Below are 20,477 nucleotides of genomic sequence, written 5' to 3'. Positions count from 1 at the left end.
TACATTTATCCTGGGCATTGGGATGCAAAAAAAAATTAGAATTATTTCAATTTCTATCACTGACAGGCTGCAAAAATTAAATTTGTACTTTTTAGTTGTATTGGGATGGGAAAAAATGAGAATTATTTCAATTTCTTGGACTGGCAGGCTGTAAAAATTGAATTTCTGCTTTTCAGCTGTCCAACTTTCATTTCTATTAAATAAATTGTGAGTTTTGAACTCTTCTCTAAGATCTGTTCTGTGCAATACCTGATTTTTTAATAATAATAATAATAATTCCAAAATTACTTTATTTGGGTGTTGCTCAGAGAGTTGGATGTGGAAGTTTCTCAGTTCTGTTCTGCTTTGCTCAGTTTCCTCATCTCCAAATTCATTGGAAAATTCTCTATTAATTCAGAATTTTCTCCACCAAGATTTTCAGGAGAATTTGTTCTACATGAATTGAAGGAATTCAGATTGAAGGAATTTTTTTGGCCAAATTTGTTTCAAACCAGAACCAGTAACTCAAGTAATTCTGATTTCTCAGGAAAATCCTCAATATTTACACTGAATTCTTGCAGTAAAAAAAATGACTTTTGAAGTTGTTTCTTTTTTTCCAAGAGGAAGTGATTGTAAAAATCCTATACAAAAAAAAAAAAAAAAAATTCTCATTCATGGAAGGAAACACAGAAAAAAAAAAATAAAATAAAATCCCCTCTGACCATTTCTCCTGTGATATTTTGAATTTTCCAGCTGAAGCAGCTGGGCCACAGTGTGGACAAAGTGGAATTTATTGTGATGGGTGGGACCTTCATGGCTTTACCTGAAGATTACAGAGATTATTTCATCAGGAACCTCCACGATGCCTTGTCAGGTCACACTTCCAACAACGTGGCAGAGGCTGTCAGGTGAGGAGCTGGTTGAACTTTCAATTGTTTATTCTTTAAAAACATGGAGAATTCTCTTTTTTGATTTTTTGAAGGGAATGTATTTTTTTGGGCATGGGGGTATTTATAGTTTTGCAGATCCCTGGAAATGCAGCAAAAAAAAAAAAAACCTTCATTCCTGTTTTTCGATTTTTTTTTTTTTTTGGTATTCACACCTCATCACCTCCATTTGGAGTTGTGACAAATGCCAGGACCACAGGATTTATTCTTGATTTATTCCTGATTTATTCTTTATTTATTCCTGATTTATTCCTGATTTCTTCTTGATTTATTCTTGACTTATTCCTGATTTATTCTTGATTTATTCCTGATTTATTCCTGATTTCTTCTTGATTTATTCCTGATTTATTCCTGATTTATTCTTGATTTCTTCTTGATTTATTCCAGATTTTTTCTTGATTTATTCCTGATTTATTCTTGGTTTATTCTTGACTTATTCCTGATTTATTCCTGATTTATTCCTAATTTATTCCTGATTTATTCTTGATTTCTTCTTGACTTATTCCTGATTTATTCCTGATTTCTTCCTGATTTATTCCTGATTTATTCTTGATTTATTCTTGACTTATTCCTGATTTATTCCTAATTTATTCCTGATTTATTCCCTGCAGCTGGGGAGGGGCAGCTGCTCCTGCCTGGGACGTCAGGGATGACTCATCCCCCCAAAAATAAAACGTCAGCACTCCCTGCCCCTTCCAGCCCCAACCCAGCAGCACTTGGGTGTCACAATCTCCTCTGAACAGCTCAGAAAACACAGCCTGAGCCATTCAGGGGGCAGGAAATACTGAGTTTGAGCTGGTTTTTGGACAGAAAAAAAAAAAAAAAAATTGATGTTTTGGGGTTATTAAGTGACTGAGCTTTCCTTGGGCGGGTTCAGTTTGTTGCCTTGTTGCTGTGGGTTTTTATTTGTGATGTTATCACCTCCAAGAGAAGTGATTTTAGAACTTTTATCTGCAGCAGAAGTGATTTTAGAACTGCAATCTCTAGCAGAAGTGATTTTAAAACTGTAATCTCTAACATAAGTGATTTTAGAACTGCAATCTCTAGCAGAAGTGATTTTAGAGCTTTTATCTGCAGCAAATGTGATTTTAGAACTATAACCCCCAATACAAGTGATTTTAGAACTGTGATCTCAAACAGGAGTGATTTTAGAACTTTTACCTGGAACAGAAGTGATTTTAGAATTGTATTCTCTAAGACAAGTGATTTTAGAGCTGTAATCTCTAACAGAAATGATTTTAGAGCTGTGATCTCTAAAATAAGTGATTTTAGAATTGTAATCCCCCCAACAGAAATGATTTTAGAGCTGTGCTCTCCAACAGGAGTGATTTTAGAGCTGTAATTCCCCACAGAACTGATTGCAGAATTGTGTTCTCTATCAGAAGTGATTTTAGAAGTGTATTCTCCAACAGAAGTGATTTGAGAACTTTTATCTCCAACAGAAGAGATTTTAGAGCTGTAATCTCTAACAGAAGGGATTTTATAACTTTTATCTCCCACAGAAGTGATTTTAGAACTGTAATCTGCAACAGAAATGATTTTAGAACTGTCATCCCCAACAGAAGTGATTTTAGAATTGTGTTCTATATCAGAAGTGATTTTAAAATTTTTATCTCCAACAGAAGTGTTTTTAGGATTGTGTTCAACAGAAGTGAATTTAGAGTTGTAATCTCCAACATAAGTGATTTTAGAGCTGTAATCTCTAACAGAAGTGAATTTAGAATTGTGTTCTCTATGAGAAGTGATTTTAGAACTGTGATCTCTAACAGAAGTGAATTTAAATCCAGCCCTTTCTATCTCAAAGCTGTGATTTAATTTCGGTTTTTCCTCTGGAGGGCACCAAACACTTGTGCTGCTTTCCTCTGCTTTTTTTTAATTTTTTTTTTTTCTTTCTTTTCTTTCTTCCCCCACCTCTCCTCTCTCAAAGACCAAACAAAAAACACCCTGCTGCTCTTTCCAAGTGGGTTTTATCCAGGATAAAAGTTGGATAAAGAGTTTCTAAAGGACACAGCTCCTGATGAAGGAGGGTGATGGTTACAGGTCATCCATTCAAATCACTGCTGTGATTCAGGGTGTGGGAAGTCCATTTGTATTTTATTTTATTTTTTTTTCCTGCTGCAGGTGTCTTAGCTGATTTTATTGGGCCTGAAATAATTTTTCAAGCAGCCTGGCCTTTTGCTCTGTAGATAATAAGGGAACTATTTCTGCCACAGCAATTTTAAACCCAAAGTGACTCCGTGGAGTCAGAGCAGCACAGATGGAGCAGGGTGACAAAAAACCTGCCCTGGCAACGTGTGGGTTCTTCAGCAGATAAATAAAGGTTTACATTTTTAACATAAAACTCATGCTAAGTGCTTGGTAAATGGAGTTCTGTGGGAGTTACTGGAGTTGCATTTCCTACATGTTGGAGGGGTGGAGAAAATGGAGTTGGAGATGAATCAGAGCTTTTCCTTTTGGTTGTTACTCTGTGTCACTGCAGCGTTGGTTGGGACGGTCAGTGACACTTGAAATAAACAGTCAGGGTTGAATTAATTTCTTTTATTGTGAGGATTCAGCTCCTCAACCACTTCCAGCTGTGAGGAGTGAGGAGTTCTGAGAGCCTTTTGCCTGTTCTGGGATCTACCACTCTCTCTCAGTGGGATTCTGGAGGTTTTATTTCTTAAATCAATATTTAAGTTTGGATTTTGTACAGAGTTTCCTTCATGTGGGAAAGGACCTTCAGCCAAGAGAGAATCAGAGAATTCTGGAGTGGTTTGGGTTGGAAAGGACCTTTATTCATCCCATCCCACCCCAATTTTCCCCCTTTTCACCCAGTAATTTCTGGTTTTTGTCCCAAACCCGTGCTCTGCTCTGCTCTGCTCTGCTGTCACAAGCTGAGGGATCATCAATCTGCCACCCTCCTCCCGACCTAATTTTCAATTTTCTTCTAGTGATGCTTCATCTCCATCAGCCCTCTGAGGCTGCTGGTTAATGTGATAAAAAGGATGTGATTCCATGCAGGTCCCAGCCTGCCAAGGGGAGGTCAGTCCTGTCCCTCACCAGGAACAGGCACTGCCAGCCTGGATACAGAAATTATCCCCCAAACCCCTTTGGATTTTGGATTCCAGCTGAAATTCCAAGCTGGCTTCCAGTTTTCTTGCAGATAAATGCATGAACTCACCGACCAAAAATGTGATTTTTTTGCAGATAAACAGAGAAACTTCGAGGCTTTTCAGAGCAGCTCCGCTGAGAGCAGAGGAAAGAAATGAATTCCCTGGGTTTTAATATTTCTGCAGCACCTCCCTTTTGGGGTAATAAACACTTTTTTAGACCCTTCAGACAGAAATCTTTGCTCGAGGTGCTTGGGTTTGCTTGAGAAATAGGTTGGCTGAGGAGTGAGTAAAGAATTGCAGAGCCAGGGGGGAATCTTTGTTTGAAGACCGAGAAGTTTTAATTTTTCTCACTGAGAGAGCACCACTTAGGAATTTCTGGGTGCCTGTCTAGCCAGACTTGTGGGCTTGGTGATAAACTCCCCTTTCTTAAGAGCAGGTTTGGAATTATTAAGAATTTTTCCAATCCCAAAGAATCCCTGCAAGGATGGATTTTTTTATTTTTATTTTATTTTATTTTTTTTGAGAAACTCATCATTTCCCCGGGAGCTGCTCCCATCAAGCCCCAGAGTGTTGAGTTGATTGCTGCTGCTTTTGCTCTTTGCTGAGGACAATCAGAGCCCTGAGAAGGTGTAAAATGCACATGCAAATGAGAATTTTGCTGCTCCTCTCACCTGACCCGTGAGTCATGGGGGGTGTTGGGCTTTATTGAGCTGCCAATGTGAGTCACCAGCGCCAGGAGCTGACTCCTAATGAGGGAGCAGGGCACAAGGAGAGCTTGGAGAAAAGCAGGGAAATCAGCAATCCCTGCAGCTCCTGGGACTGCACCAGCACCTCTGAGCCAGCCTGGGAGAGCTGGGGGTGCTCACCTGGAGAAGGGAAGGATCCAGGCAGAGCTCAGAGCCCCTTGCAGGGAGCTCCAGGAGAGCTGGAGAAGGATTTGGGACAAGGGATGGAGGGACAGGACACAGGGAATGGCTCCCACTGCCAGGCAGCAGGGTTAGGTGGGATTTTGGGAAGGAATTCCTGCTGTCAGGAAAATTAATCCACAAACACCAGAGGTTTATGTCCAAAAAGGAGACAGGGGAGTCCTTTTTGCTTTATTTGAATAAAGGGAGAGGCCATGGGGCAATCTCTCAAATTTTTGGAGGATGCAGCCTCCTTTTTTATCCCAATTTCCTTCTCTCTTTCCCCATGGGCTGAGCTACTTGAGAGGCACAGACTTCCCAAACACCTGACACCTGAGATTCCCCTCTAATGTACAACCCTCCCTTTTAATTTTTAATTCTTATACAATTCATATTTTTTCCCCGTTGCTTCTTTCATCTTCTGATATCCAATTTCATTTACAACCAAACCTCCAGTTTGTTTGTAAAGGCAAATCTCTTTTCCCACTGTTTTTTTTCTCTCTCAGTGCTATCCTTATCTCCCAGCAGATCTACAGCTCCTTTGTAAAGATAAATCCAACATTGCTCTCAGGATGGAGGGACAGGACACAGGGATTGGCTTCCCACTGCCAGGCAGCAGGGTTAGATGGGATTTTGGGAAGAAATCCTGCCTGTGGCCCTTGGAATTCTCTCCTAATATTCATGAGACAACATCCAGGTGCAGAGCAGACACAGTTATTCCCATAACACATCCAGAACTGGGGCATCAATCCCTTCAAAAGCTCATTTTCCATCTTGAACCCCAGAACTCTGAGGAGCCATTGCTGCATTTGGCTCCACCTTTTCCTTGGATTTCCATCGATTGCCTGTGCCAGGAGTCCTTTTGTGCTCCAGCATTATCTGTGTGTCCTCCCTGGAGCAGCAGTTACCCACAATTATCCTGGTGGGGAGGGAAGTTTCCTTCAGGTATCCCAAAATTGATTTTTTTTTTTATTTTGGAGAAAGGGGACAAATCTGAGCTCTGCTGAAAGAGAAGACACAGGTTGTAAATAATCAGAGTTTAGGACCTTTTAATCCATTGAGGCAGAAAAAAAACCAACCCTGAGCTGTGGCAGTTCCTGCAGTGCTTGGTTTGAGGTGTGGAGCTCCAGACTCTTTTTTGAAATCCCAGCTGGAAATGTGTCCTGAAGAGGCCAGATCAGAGCTGTGACAAATGTGCTTTGTGTGATTATCCTGTGCTGGGGTTTGTGGGAAGGTCGTTGTGTACAAAAGGAAAAAAAAAAAAAAAAAAAAAAAAAAAAAAAAAAAAAAAAAAAAAGAAGCTTGGAGGATGAACAGAACAGAGAGATTGTGGAGTCTGGAGATCCAAAAAGAGTCTGGAATTTTGGGATTGTGAATCAAACTCAGCCACGCCCTGAATTTGCTGTTCAAGGAACAAACCTGCTTTTAAAAAAATGATCCTTTATAAAGTTGAGGTCTGTTCTAAACTCCCCCAAATAAGACTTTTGGATCTTTTCTGGGTGGGAGGTTCCTGCAGGGAACTCTGAGCTTGCTGGTGCTGTATTTTCCCCAAAATTCAGAGGTCAGAGCAAACCCATTTCACCTCGTGGCTCCTGCAGGCAGGGAAGAAGCTGCCCTGCAATTCCAGAGCTCCTGCCACTAATGCCTCTTAATTGAGCTCCCCCAGTGCTAATTGTGACTCCAGCAGCAAACGAGCCAGGCTTTGACTCACTCTGCAGTGATTCACGCTGGGGCCATGCAGGAGCTTGCTGTTCTCCTTTTCTCTACCTTGACCCTCTGCTCCAGGTGACCCCTCCCAGAGCTGCCACAATTCACCCCGCGGCAAATTCATGGAATTTTGGAGAGGAGAGCCATTTCGGAAGCTCCTTCTGTGCCTGAGGGGAGTGGGAAATTAAAAATGTGACAGTCAGCTCCCACCCCTGGCCCTGCCATAATGAGTGGGTGCAGTGACAGGGAGGCTCTTGACGCTCCAAATTGCCGGGTTCAGCTCCAATTCCAGCGGCAATTTTGGGATGTGGCCACTCACCAGCCTCGTGTCCCCTCCTGTGCCTGGCTGCTGGCAGAGGAAGGGAATAGCAGGAGGCAGCAGCATTGGAAATTACCGTGCCTGGATCCATCAGAGCTTGTCTGTCAAATCCCTCTGGACATCCAGGCAGGAGATAAGTGGCTGTTGTTTTAGTGCCAGATCGTTTACAGCAGAAAATCTGCCTAAATTTCCTTTTGTTCCCAGAGATTTGGAGCCCAGCTCCTAATCATTCTGGAGAAGCAGGCAGATTTGCTTTGTTTCCAGCTTTGATGTGCTGTGGCACTGGCACAGATGTCCCAGACAGGTTGTGGTTCCTCATCCCTGGAAGTGTCCAAGACCAGGTTGGAGCAGTGGAAAGTGTTGAGGTTGGGATGAGCTTTAAGGTCCATTCCCACCCGAACCATTTTATATTTTCCATTAAAACTCATTTATCACCGAGTGTTTATGCTTTCATAACTTGCAGAATTTAAGGAATTTTACCCCAAAGCTGCCTGGCCTTTGTTGCCCTCCCAGTGCTGCTCATTTCCTGCTGCATTTTCCAACCTTTAACTGCTGGAGTTGATGTTATTTGGAAGCTCTCTAAGCAAAAAGTCATTTCATCAGATCCTAATCTCGTGGTGGGGAGATTTCCATCTTCCTTCCTCCCTCAGCCATGGAATAGGATTGCTTATCCCATTATCTGCCTTACTGCTGTTCCTCCTGCAGGTGAAATATTCCATTTTAAGGAAGCCAAACCCACCCTTTTGTGATATTGTGTGATTTGGGGTTTTCCAAAGGGGATGCTGAAACCTCTGAGGTGTTTTCTCAGGAATTGGATCCACCCCAAAATTACAAATATTTGTAAATCCACGTTTTATCCCGTGCTGGTGGAAACAGCGTCAGCCTTAGCGGTCATGACATTGTCAGAGCTAAATAATGAATTTTCCCTGCTTTTTTCCTGTATGTTTCCAGCAAATTACTGCTGAACACCTGCCAGAGGGAATACTTTGCTCGTTCTTGCTGCTCTGTGTAATTTGGCAAAGCACAACAAGTTCTCCGGTGACCTGCACTAAAATGTTAATGGTGGGATGGGATCCGAGTGGCCAGCTGGGGTTGCTGACTGGAGATGGAGCTTTTTTTTCTTTTTTTTTTTTTTTTTTTTTTTTTTTTTTTTTTTTTTTTTTTTTTTTTTTTTTTTGGCCACCTGTGTGAATTTGAACCCGGCCAGGTGATTACAGGGTTTTAATTCCAATTTTGCCGGTGATCCAGAGGTAATGTTGCACAGAGAACAGGGATGCTGTGCACCATAAGGTTTTTTTTGGGTCAATTCCCTCATCGTTTACACCACCCTTGGCTTAATCCCCTCATCATTTACACCCATCCTGCAGCTCCCAGGAGCAATCCCAGCTCTACTCTGATTCCCCAGGCAGCCACCAACTCAAACATTCCCCATTTCCCCGAGCTGCAGATGATCCAAAGCGATCATCCCATGCCCTGCAGCGCTGACAGGGGACCCACACTCCCTTTTTTTTTTGGTTTTTTTTTTCCCCCCTCTCTCAGCAGCGATTGCTTTGCAGCCCGGATGGAAATGAGCTGGTGAAATAGGGGGATGTGGTTTATGGTTCCCTCAGCTGTGCTCTGCTCGCCTCATTCAACGCCACGAAATTAATTTGAAAGAAAACTCATTTTCTGGTGACATGGTGGGTGCAATCGGCGTGGAAAGGGGAGAGAAAAAAAAAAAACAAAAAAAACAAATAAAAAAAACCAGGTTTAATTTTCATACTTTTGCAGGGGGTGGGGAGCAGAGCAGGAATCTGTGCTTTTCAGAAGTTTGGGGAGTTGGATGCTCCAAGCTGGGAATGCACAGCTTGGGGGGTGTTTGTGCAGCCTTGATTTGCTCTGTCTGGGCCTTGGGTTGTGCACTGACCTCGTTCTTTAACTCTCTCTGCACAACCTTTGCCTGCTTTGACTCCAGAGACATGGTCTGAAAATTCAGAAATGAGCAGGAATTTGTTGCTTGGGTAAGGAAAACCTCCCTTTTTTATTTTCTCTGGCAGCTCTGGGGTGAGATGTGGGTTGAGAGCTCAGCTCCCTACAGGAGGTGAAATGCTCTGATTGAGATCTGCACTGCTCTGGCTGCCCCAGGAGGTGAGAGCATCCCACCCAAAATCCACACAGGAGGAGTTTCCACCTCCCACCTCTGGCTCCTTGAGCTCATACCAATCCTTGCTTGATGTGCCTTCCAGTGTTTGCTTTGCCATTAATTTGCTTCCAATAATTCAGTTTAGAAAAGACCTTTAAGGTCATTAAGTCCAGCCATCAACCAGCAGCACTAAAACACCTCCCCAAGTGCCACATCCATGTTTTTGAGCACTTCCTTGGGCACCTTGTTCCAACCCTTCTGGGGATGAAATTATTCCTAATATTCCATCTAAACCACAACCTGGAGCTGTTGTCCTGCCATTTGTTCCTTGGGAAGAAAGGCCAACAAAAAAAAAAAAAATCTTTGTTTTTCCCCAGCTCTGGGAAGACACAGGTGGTCACTCACCTCTGGCTGTGTCCTCTCTGTGTAATTGTGATTAAAATTCAGGCTGTGCCATTTGAGGGGTTTTAACCAGGAAATATTTTGGAAATATTTCACCTCAGCCCATCCCTGGGCCAACACATCATCCCTGGAGCTGTGAGGGATGGCTGTGCCCGAGGATGATGCAGTTCTGACTGCAGCAGCTAAAAGCTGAAATCATTTTCCAAACAGTGACTCAACCACCATTAAAAGTTGAGTAAAATCATCAAATTGGCTTGGCCAGGGTGTTAAAGCTCTTCTGATTCCAGCCCTGTGCCGTGCAGGAGGAGCTGTGAGCACCTTGGAGCTACAGCAGGAGCTGGGCCAGAGCACCACAAATTCCTGCAGCAAACCCAGGAGTGGTTTTTTGGGGGGAAAACAACTATTTTTCACATTTTTTGGGAGTGATCCTGTCCCAGCTTTGCAGGTGAGGGATTTTGGCACGGGGTGAAGATGAGCTGAAGCACAGTTCTCTCTCCACTGGCAGTTCTGGCTGATGGCTGCTTTTTATTAGCTCTCTTTATAATTTTATGGATACAATTTCTTCCTTTCCTCAAAGCAGCAATCAAGCTGTTTTCCTTCCTCGAGCTAAATGTTTTCTCTCACCCAGTCAGATGGGGACGAGCTCAATCTCATTTAAAAGGTGGAAAAAGGAAACTAAAAAAAGCAAAAGGCCAAGCTGGACACTTGCAGCACTTTTAGAGCATTGAGTTTGTGGTGTTTTTTTTCCTCAGGTTGTTCCTAAGAATATCCAACTTTCTTTAGGCTGCAGTGAGTCGATATCAATGCTGAAATTGGAGTTGGGTTTTTTTGAAAGTCTGTGTCAGTCTCACCCAGCAAGAAAAAAAAAAAATTCGAATTTCAGGGCGGATTTAATAAAAGAGGCTGTTGTGTAATTTCTTCTGTAATTTTAGATGTAAGGATTTTTTTTTGTTTTGTTTTTTTTTTTTCTTCCTGCATCCTTTGTTAGCCCACGCCTGCAACTCAGTATTGACTATTCCCTGAGCAACTTGTCTTTATAGTTATGACCTAATGGTTGATTGTATTGATTTGGCAACAGGCAGCAGAATGTTGTGGGGTTTTTTTTTCCCTTTCAAGTTTTTCCTGAAGTAATTGCACAGCCAAGATGAGAAAAGTCAAGGACAAATCTTGGGCCATCTCCTCATGGAATTTTTCCACCCAGCTTTCTTTCAGGGGTCACTGTGCTGAAGAGCTGGCCAAGCTGAGAGAAAGGGGATCAAAATGAAATATTGACTAAATGCTGCCCCCCCAAACCTGCTTTTCACCCCTTGAAAGGAGCTGCTTAAAGCAAAGAGACACTCGTGGGTGTTTATCCTGGATTACTGCACAGAAATCTCTCCTTGGATTGCTCTTCCCTGACAGTTTTCCCAGGGAAGCTGTGGCTGCCCCATCCCTAAAAATGTTCCAGGTCAGGTTTTTGGGGTTTGGAGCAACCTGGGGTAGTGCAGGGTGTCCCTTTAGGTTAAGGGCAAAATGATCTTTAAGGTCCTTTCCAACTCAAACCTCTCTGTGATTGTGTGATTCTGTGAAATCCCCAAATTGTTCCTGAGAAATTTGGTTCTTTCTGAAACACCAGAAAATCTCTAATTTCCTCTCTTTGTGCTGAGCATCTCTGTTCTAAGCTTTCCTTCTGCACCACGAGCCAAAAACTGCTTTGGAAAATCATCCTGGTTGGGGTGATTATATTGTCCCTCACAACTGGGATTTCTCCCAGTTGAGCCTGGCAGGGCTGGTTTGTAAAATTACTTTTACAAAGAAATCAGTTTAGCAGTGCTTGGGACAAGGGTGGGTGCTGGGCTTGGCAGTGCTGGTTGGATTTGAAGGGCTTTTCCAAGTTTAATAAATTCCCAATTCTGTAATTCTGGATTGAGGAGGAGCCCCAGGTTGGCACAGAAAATCTCATCCTCACCTGTAGATCTTCACAGGGCTCTCAAACTGTCCTGAACCATTCCTTGTAGCTTTATCACATCTTCCAGGATGGCTTTTGTGGTTTTTTTTCCTTTGGGTGTCATTGCCAAGTGCTGTTGGTGGGAATGAAAGGGGATGGGAAATCTGTGGGAGCATCCTGGGAGCAAGGACAGCTTGCATGGTTTCATCCCTGATTTTTTTTTTTGTCCTGGCTGCAGGAAACCCAAGCTGGGATGATCAGTGATGTGCTGCATTTCCCCATCTCTAAGATGAATTGTTGCCTTTTTTTACTGACATTCACCCATGAATCTGAGAGTGAAACTCTCAGGCTCCTGGTGAAACAAAGTGTGAGCCCTCCTCACCTGATAAATCGAATATGGGACATTTGACAAGAGCTTTGTGTATTCCCCTCTTCCAGACACATTGCAAAATGTGTTTTGCTGATGTGTTGGGCCTCGGTTGTATTTATCAGGACAAGATTTTATTTTCTTTAGCTGCTGAAAGCCCAAAGCACCTCCCTGTTCACGTAGATTGAGTACAGAGAGGTTCTTGTTTGCACAGAGCTTGTTCCCATCGTGTGGCAGATGAATTCCTGCCCTCTGGCTACAAGAAATGCTTTCAACAACACTTTTGGGTTGTAGCTTTCTCTGGAGCATTTGACAAATCTCTCTAACTTTGCCTGGATTTCTAAAAACCCTTCACTGGATTGTGGGAATGAGAGTGGAGGTTTTGCACGCTGACATTGTGGAAAGATATTAAGGGATGGATTAAATGATCAATTAACACAACAGAGGGAGATCATTAATAGGTCCCTGTGCTGGAGCAGGTTGTTTGACCTCAAAAACAGTTTAGATACAAAGCATTGTTTATAAAAGAGATTTTTTTTTCCTGTCCAGGTTAGCTGGCACCACTCAGGAATAAGATTTTGAAGTTTTACTTGGTAACTGTGAGAAGCACAGCCCTGGTGCTTGGTATTAGTTAAAAAAAAAAACAGCTCAGGAATTACAGTGATGGGAAGAGAGAGAAAATTGGGAAGAACTTTGCTCATTTCTTCCCTTCAGAAATCAGGGAGGAGGAAAATGATGCTGTGGGAGCAGGGAAAAGATACCTGAGAGTGATGTAACAGAGATTTATGAGGTCCTGAGTGGCACAGAGAAGGATAAACGTTGATTTTTCTTTGACACAACAAGAACTGGGATTATTTGGTGAAATGAGAATTAAACCAGAGCAATAATTTCCTTGGGCAGGCCATGGTTAGGCTGAGAGTGACCAAAAACACAATCTGAGAAAAAACATCTGAGGAAAAGCACTGAAGACACCAGGGAATCCAATTCCAGACTCAAGTCTCCCCTAAATTTCAGTGTGAGGAATCTGGGACCTCATGTTGCTTTTTTTTTTTTTCTGCTGGGAAAAACCTGAAGCCATAATTCCCAGTCTGTAATTTGGCTCTGCTCACTGGGAAAAGCAGAGAGCTCACATAAGGGAGGAGGAGATAAGCACTGCCTCACCTCAATTAGTCTTGTTTGGTTTTTTTTTCCCTCTCTAAACATTTATTTTTTATAGAGGTGGATTAAAAAAAAAAAAAAAAAGAGATTGCACACTGCTCCTGTTCCAGCCATGCATTTTCCTTGTTGGAAATATTTCACTCCAGCATATGTTAATTCATCCTGGTGTTTGCAGTTACAGCTGGCTAATAATTTGTTGCTTAAAAAAAAAAAATCTCTGAATTGTTGTCATGAATTTGATGGATGGGGAGCACCACAGGCTCAAAAAACCCAGTGGTGTGAGAAGGTCTTGTCAGGGTTTTCATGTTCCATGTCCTTTTTTTTTGTTTTGTTTTTGTTTATTATTATTATTTTTGTTTTGTTTTGCTTCCTGAGCTAAGACAGAGCTTTCACTGTGAGAGCAGGCAGTGATTATGATTTTTGGGATAATTATACATTAATCAGCCCAATGTGCCTCTGGAGTGGCAGGATCCCTCCAAACCTTGCCCAGAGCTCCTTGATGGAAGCTGTGAGATAAATAAAAATAAACCAAAACCAAAAACAACACTCATCCCTCTGCTGCAGCCACCATTGCTGCTCCTCATTAACAGCCAGGAGTTAATTAGTGCATGCAAACAATCCTGCTTGGGGTAGGCTGAAGGGGCTCTCAACTGAGCCACTTGGGCTGGGCCATTTTTTTGAGGTTTTTTGGCCATTCTTTGGGGTTAAAATGTGGTTAAAATATTGAGAAAAATAAGGAAATATGTGTGGTTTGGGGTTTTTAACACAGAATGGATTAGGCTTGAAGTGTCTCTGAACTGAGCCATTTCTACTCATGTTTTGCCATTTTTTTCAGAGGTTTTTTGGCCATTCTTTGGGGTTAAAATGTGGTTAAAATATTGAGAAAAATAAGGAAATATGTGTGGTTTAGGGTTTTTAACACAGAATGGATTAGGCTTGAAGTGTCTCTGAACTGAGCCATTTCTACTCATGTTTTGCCATTTTTTTCAGAGGGTTTTTTGGGTGGCAGAGCCATTCCTTGGGGTTAAAATGTGGTTAAAATATTGAGAAAAATAAGGAAATATGTGTGGTTTGGGGTTTTTAACACAGAATGGATTAGGCTTGAAGTGTCTCTGAACTGAGCCATTTCTACTCATGTTTTGCCATTTTTTTCAGAGGGTTTTTTGGGGGACACAGCCAAAATCTTGGGGTTAAAATATGGTCAAAAAACTGAGAAAAAGAAGAAAAAAATATGTTTTATGGGTTAAAATGTGATAAATATTGAGAAAGAGAAGAAAATGGGATGTTTTAGAGTTTTTACCTGAGGATGGATTTGGCTTGAAGTATCTTTTAACTGAGCCACTTGTGCTGGGCCATTTTTTTGGAGGGTTTTTGGGTTTGGCAGAACCATTTATTGGGGATAAAATGTGGTGAAAATACTGAGAAAGAAAAGAAAATTTATGTGTTTTAGGATTTTTACCTCAGAATGATTAGGACTGAAATATCTTTGAACTGAGCCATTGCTGTGCCCTTTCTATTGAGTGGGATTTTGGGGTGGTAGAACCATTTTTTGGGGTTAAAATATGGTAAAAATATTGAGAAAGAGGAGAAAATGTGTGTGTTTTGTGGGTTAAAATGTGATAAAAATAGTGATGAAGAGAAGGAAATTATTTTTTATCTCAGAAATGATTTGGTCTGAACTGAGCCACTTCTGCTCCTGCTGTGCATTTTTTTGGGAGGGTTTTGGGGTGGTAGAACCATTTTTTGGGGGTTAAAAAGTGGTGAAAATGCTGAGAAAGAAAAGAAAAATTTTGTTTTAGGGTTTTTACCTGAAATGTGTCTGAACTGAGCCACTTGTGCTTGTGCTGGGCCATTTTTTCAGAGGGTTTTTAGGTTTGGCAGAGCATTTTTTGTAGATAAAATGTGGTGAAAATACTAAGAAAAAAATGAAAACAGGTGTGTTTTATGGGTTTAAATGTGGTAAAAAGATGGAGAAGGAAATGTTTGTGGTTTAGAGTTTTTTATCTCAGAATTTATTTGGTCTGAACTGAGCCACTTCTGCTCCTGCTGTGCCTTTTTTTGGGAGGGTTTTGGGGTGGTAGAGCCATTTTTTTGTGGTTAAAAAGTGGTAAAAATACTGAGAAAGAAAAGAAAAATTGTGTTTTAGGGTTTTTAACCTCAAAATTATTTGGCCTGAAATATCTTTGAACTGAGCCACTTCTGCTCCTGCTGTGCCTTCATGGGAGGGATTTCAGCTGTCAGAGCCATTCCTTGGGATTGTGGTAAAAATCTCCAGAAACAGGAAAAAATGTGTGTTTTTTATGGGTTAAAATGTGATAAAAATATTGAGAGAAAGGGAAGAAAATGTGTGTGTTTTAATGTTTTTACCACAGAATGGGTTAGACCTGAATTATATTTTAACTGAGCCATTTGTGCTGTGCCTTTTTTTTTTGTTGTTGTTTTTCAGCAGGTTTTTGGGTGGCAGAACCATTGCTTGTGGTTGTGGTAAAAATATTGAGAAAGATTAGAAAATAAATGTGGTTTTTTTAGGGTTTTTTTTACCTCAGCTAGGATTCCCCTTGTGGATTTTGAAGCAAGTGACACAGCAGGTGGGAGCAGAGTTAGTGGCATCTAATGGAAAAAAAAAAAAAAAAAAAAATTGTTCTCCCTTATCTTTTAGCAGGCATAGATACTGTTACCTTATCAAAATTGTAAAATGGTGTTTCACTCAATAAATGGGTGTATTTTTAGTAATTTTTTTTTCCAGGGTTTGAAAGCTTGAACCTTAGGAAGCTGATGCTGCTAAGAAACCAAACTCTGGTGATGAAGAAAGCACTGAAACCTTGTCCTAAAAATGTTGTAATAAAAAGAGAGCAGCATAAAGTCCAATAATTGGCATTTGAGCTTTCAGAAATTCCAATCATCAAAGCTGCAGTTTTGAAACACATCAGCTGAGTAAGATGCCAGCTGCTTTGTCAGAATATTCCTGATTTTGGGATAATTCTTGCTGGTTGTGTTTCACAGACTTTTATCCCTGTGCTAAAGCAGAGTTGTTAAAGATCAAGGAGATAATTTTAAATAATGGGTGAGGATGTGGTTATATTATATATTATATTATATTCCTCCTCAGAAATCTGTGGGGTTTTGGATTTAATTTTTGGAATTTTGGATTTGATTCTACAGTTGTCACTGAGCATTGTCACAGGGTTCATTTATCATTTGTTAAATCTGTTTGAGCTGCTGGATGCTCCTAAATCTTTGCTCTTCCCCAAGTTAAGAACAGGAACTTTCCTGACCCAGGGCTCCTTTTGGTCACCAATTTAAACTCTTGATTTTTCTCACCCAACCCTGCAAACATTCCAGTCTTTCCTCAGGACTCTGAGGGTCTTTTCTAAGGACACTTTTGAAGAAGGACAGGGAAGAGCTGAAGCACATCCAGGGAAGGGTTTGGAGCACCAGGAGCAGCTGAGGGAGATGGGAAAGAAGCTCAGCCTGGAGAAAAGGGGAAATTTTCATCTCTGGAATTCCAATTCCAATTCTGGAATTGGGATTTCTCCCAGGGAACAGGGACAGGATGAGAGGGAACAACCTCAAGCTGCACCAGTAGAAATTCAGGTTGGATATTGGGAACAATTCCAAATTAAAGATTAAAAATCCCCGTGGATGTGGCACTTGGGGACACAGATTTGTGGTGGCCTGGGCAGTGTTGAGCTCTCTGCTCCTGGAGCCTTTAAACTGAAATAATTCTTTGATTCTAAGTTTGTAAATGTTTGCAGGTTTGTTTTTGTTGGGTTTTTCTGGGGCTGATGCCCATCTGGGATCACTCACCATGCTGGGTTTGAGTTTGGAGCACCAATTTAATGGGAATTAGAGTCCAATCCATTACCAACAACACTAATATGAACATTCACACAATTTATTCGATCTTTGCCTTCAGGAATCACAAAATGATGGAAGGGTTTGGGCAGGGACATTCCACAGGGACACTTCCAGGGATGGAGCAGTGCTGGAATGTCCCACAGGCAATTTTTTGGGGTGGATGAGTTGGTTTAACTCCTTCTTCCCTCAACATATTCCAGTGATTGCTTCTCTTCACTTTTAAACCTCTTCTGCTTCCTCTACCTCTCCCAGCCCTTTTTTTTTTTGGCCTTTTTCTGTTTTCTGCTTCTCCAGAAGGAGTAAACCAAAGCAGAGGCCAAGCTGGGATCACTCACCATGCTGGGTTTGGGTTTGGAGCACCAATTTAATGGGAATTAGAGTCCAATCCATTACCAACAACACTAATATGAACATTCACAGAATTTATTCCATCTTTGCCTTCAGGAATCACAAAATGGGCCAAATGGAAGCCCAACCTGGCCTCAGACACTTCCAGGGATGGAGCAGTGCTGGAATGTCCCACAGGCAATTTTTTGGGGTGGATGAGTTGATTTAACTCCTTCTTCCCTCAACATATTCCAGTGATTGCTTCTCTTCACTTTTAAACCTCTTTTGCTGCTTCCTGCACCTCTCCCTGCTTTTTTTTTTTTTTTTTTTTTTTTTGTCTTTTTTCTGTTTCCTCCCTCTTCAAAAGGAGGAAACCAAAGCAGAGGTTTCAAGGTGTGATATTAACTGTGCCAGAGTTGGAGTTCTCTCTGCCTGGCTCCCAGCCATCCCCATCCTGCCTGGGGATTTTGGAAGCTGCCCCAGCTCTGGCTGTAAATAATTGAGTCTTTGATCCTCAGCTCTCTCAGCTTTTGTCAGGAGAGCAGAGTTTAATGGAGAGGTTCTGTTAACAGAGCTGTTCCCTGCCAAAGCTGGGCTGGTTTTTCTCTGAGGGAGAAAGTGTTTGAGACCCTGTGTCTGCTGGGGGAGTAGCTGCCTTTTAGATCTAAAAAAATGAATTTATTTAAGAGCCAAGCTCTGATCTGGAGGTCTGTGTAATGCAGCAAATTCACTCAAAAGATTCGTCAGTGATTAAAATTAATTTCCTCACCTTTATTTCTGCCTGTTTCAGACAGCTCTGTAATCACTGACTTCACAAAATCTGTCTGCACAAATCTTTTAAGGCTTCTGTGGATCTTCATTTGCATGACTTAGCAGCTGCCTCATTTGCATAATGAACCTCTGTGGTCAGCCTATTATTAAAATTGCCCCTCTCTCATCTCGTGCTGTTCTCTTGTCTTGATTCCTGATTATTCCTCACATGATGGGGATCTTCAGCAGTGCTGTGGCACAAATAGCAAATAATTCTGTGTTCCAGGAAAGAGGGGAAATATTCCAAGGGGTTTGTTGCTGCTTCAGGAGGTAAAATTCATCTCCTGGGAATGTTCACATGGAGAAGGATCCAGGGAATCTTTGGAGCTTCTTCCAAAACCTAAAGGGGCTCCAGGAGAGCTGGGATTTGGGAAAAGGATGGAGGGACAGGAGCCAGGGAATGGCTTCAAATGGGAAAGGGGAGCTTGGGAATGAATTCCTGGCTGGGCTGGAATTCCCAGAGAATCCCTGGCAGCATCCAAGGCTGGATTTGGATCAGCCTGGGATGGTGGGGTTGGAATGGGATGAGATTTCATGTGCATGGATCCCATCCAAACCATTCAGGGATTCTGGGATCCAGGACACTCAGGATCCATCCCCAGGGATTTTTATGGAATTCAGGGATGGAAAAGGGGAGGGAGACCCTTCCTGGAGTCCCAAATTCCCAGTGAATCCTTGGAGCCTTTGGCAGAGGGAAAGGAGAGCTGGGATTGGGAAAAGGGATGGAGGAGCAGGAGCCAGGGAATGGCTCCACTGGGAAAGGGGAGCTTGGGAAGGGATTCTTGGCTGGGCTGGAATTCCCAGAGAATCCCTGGCAGTGCCCAGGGCTGGATTTGGATCAGCCTGGGATGGTGGGATTGGAATGGGATGGGATTGAAGGTCCATGGATCCCATCCCAAACCATTCCATGATTCTGTGGTCACAGGTGGAGCTCTCAGCTCCAATCTCTCAGGGTTTTCTCTCTCCAATTAGTAAAGTTCAATCAGTGATCCTTCATCAGGTCTTGACCTTTTGTGTGTGTGTATCCTGAAATCCCTCCCTTCAGAGCTCTCCATATCTGATTCCCAGATTTTCCTGCTTGGAAAGAGGAATTCCCTCCTGCTGTAACCACAGAATTCCTGCAGGGTCTGTGGCTGGTGTTTTTAAAGATCCAGTGCTGGCAAATCCATTGTGTCCATTGTCCCATAAATCCCCTGGACCCTGAGCTCTCAGGGATGGGCAGAAATGTGGAATATCCCTAAAATCCTGCAGATGTTTGACATCCAAAAAGATCCCAGGTCAACATTCCACCCATTCCATGGATTTCCACAGCAGAAAATTATTCATTGACCCCAATGGTTTCTAATGGGATTCTGCTGTTTCTACCCCTGAGCTTTTGTTTAAAATTGTGTTTAAATCCTCATTTCTCAGGGCTGGCAGCAACCATCCATCATCCATCCATCCATCATCCATCCATCCATCATCCATCATCCATCCATCATCCATCCATCATCCATCATCCATCATCCATCCATCATCCATCCATCATCCATCCATCCATCATCCATCCATCATCCATCCATCCATCATCCATCATCCATCCATCATCCATCCATCATCCATCCATCCATCATCCATCCATCATCCATCTATCCATCCATCCCTCATCCATCCATCCATCATCCATCCATCATCCATCCATCCATCATCCATCCATCATCCATCCATCCATCCATCATCCATCCATCATCCATCCATCCATCATCCATCCATCATCCATCCATCCATCCATCCATCCATCCATCATCCATCCATCCATCATCCATCCATCATCCATCCATCATCCATCATCCATCATCCATCATCATCCATCCATCCATCATCCATCCATCATCCATCCATCCATCATCCATCATCCATCCATCATCCATCCATCCATCATCCATCCATCATCCATCCATCATCCATCCATCATCCATCCATCATCCATCCATCCATCCATCCATCCATCATCCATCCATCCATCATCCATCCATCATCCATCATCCATCCATCCATCCATCATCCATCCATCCATCCATCATCCATCCATCCATCATCCATCCTTCATCCATCCTTCATCCCTCCATCATCCCTCCATCCATCCATCCATCCATCCATCCATCCATCCATCCATCCATCCATCCATCCATCATCCATCCATCCATCATCCATCATCCATCCATCATCCATCCATCATCCATCATCCATCATCCATCCATCCATCCATCCATCATCCATCCATCATCCATCCATCATCCATCCTTCATCCATCCATCCTTCATCCCTCCATCATCCATCCATCATCCATCCTTCATCCATCATCCATCCCTCCATCCTGCAGCTGGGAGATCAGAAATAAATCCACACTCCCTGCTAAACTGCAACAAGATGGAAAAAAAACCTCCAGTAGGTTTTTCTAGGAACAGGGCAGGATTCTATTCTGAGCAGCACCGAAATCTCTGGAAAAAAAAATTAAAATAAATAAAAATTTCAGGTTGAAGTCAGAGCATCATGAGCTTTTCTGTATGATTCAGCA

At 42.3% G+C, this 20,477-nt stretch overlaps 1 protein-coding gene across 1 annotated transcript in view; it reads left to right on the top strand.

The window, feature by feature from the left end:
• The window catches only part of ELP3 (elongator acetyltransferase complex subunit 3), an 82,403-nt gene that overhangs the window by 8,711 nt on the left and 53,215 nt on the right, over window positions 1–20,477 (top strand). The window contains exon 7 of the mRNA XM_079298200.1: window positions 733–887. Within this exon, the coding sequence (XP_079154326.1) occupies window positions 733–887 (155 nt within the window). The remainder of the gene's footprint in view (window positions 1–732; window positions 888–20,477) is intronic.

The sequence above is a fragment of the Erithacus rubecula genome, assembly GCF_903797595.1.
Source record: "Erithacus rubecula genome assembly, chromosome: 2".
NCBI lineage: Eukaryota > Metazoa > Chordata > Aves > Passeriformes > Muscicapidae > Erithacus > Erithacus rubecula.
The sequence above is the reverse complement of the archived record's forward strand: the minus strand, read 5'-3'. Positions and strand labels throughout refer to the sequence as shown.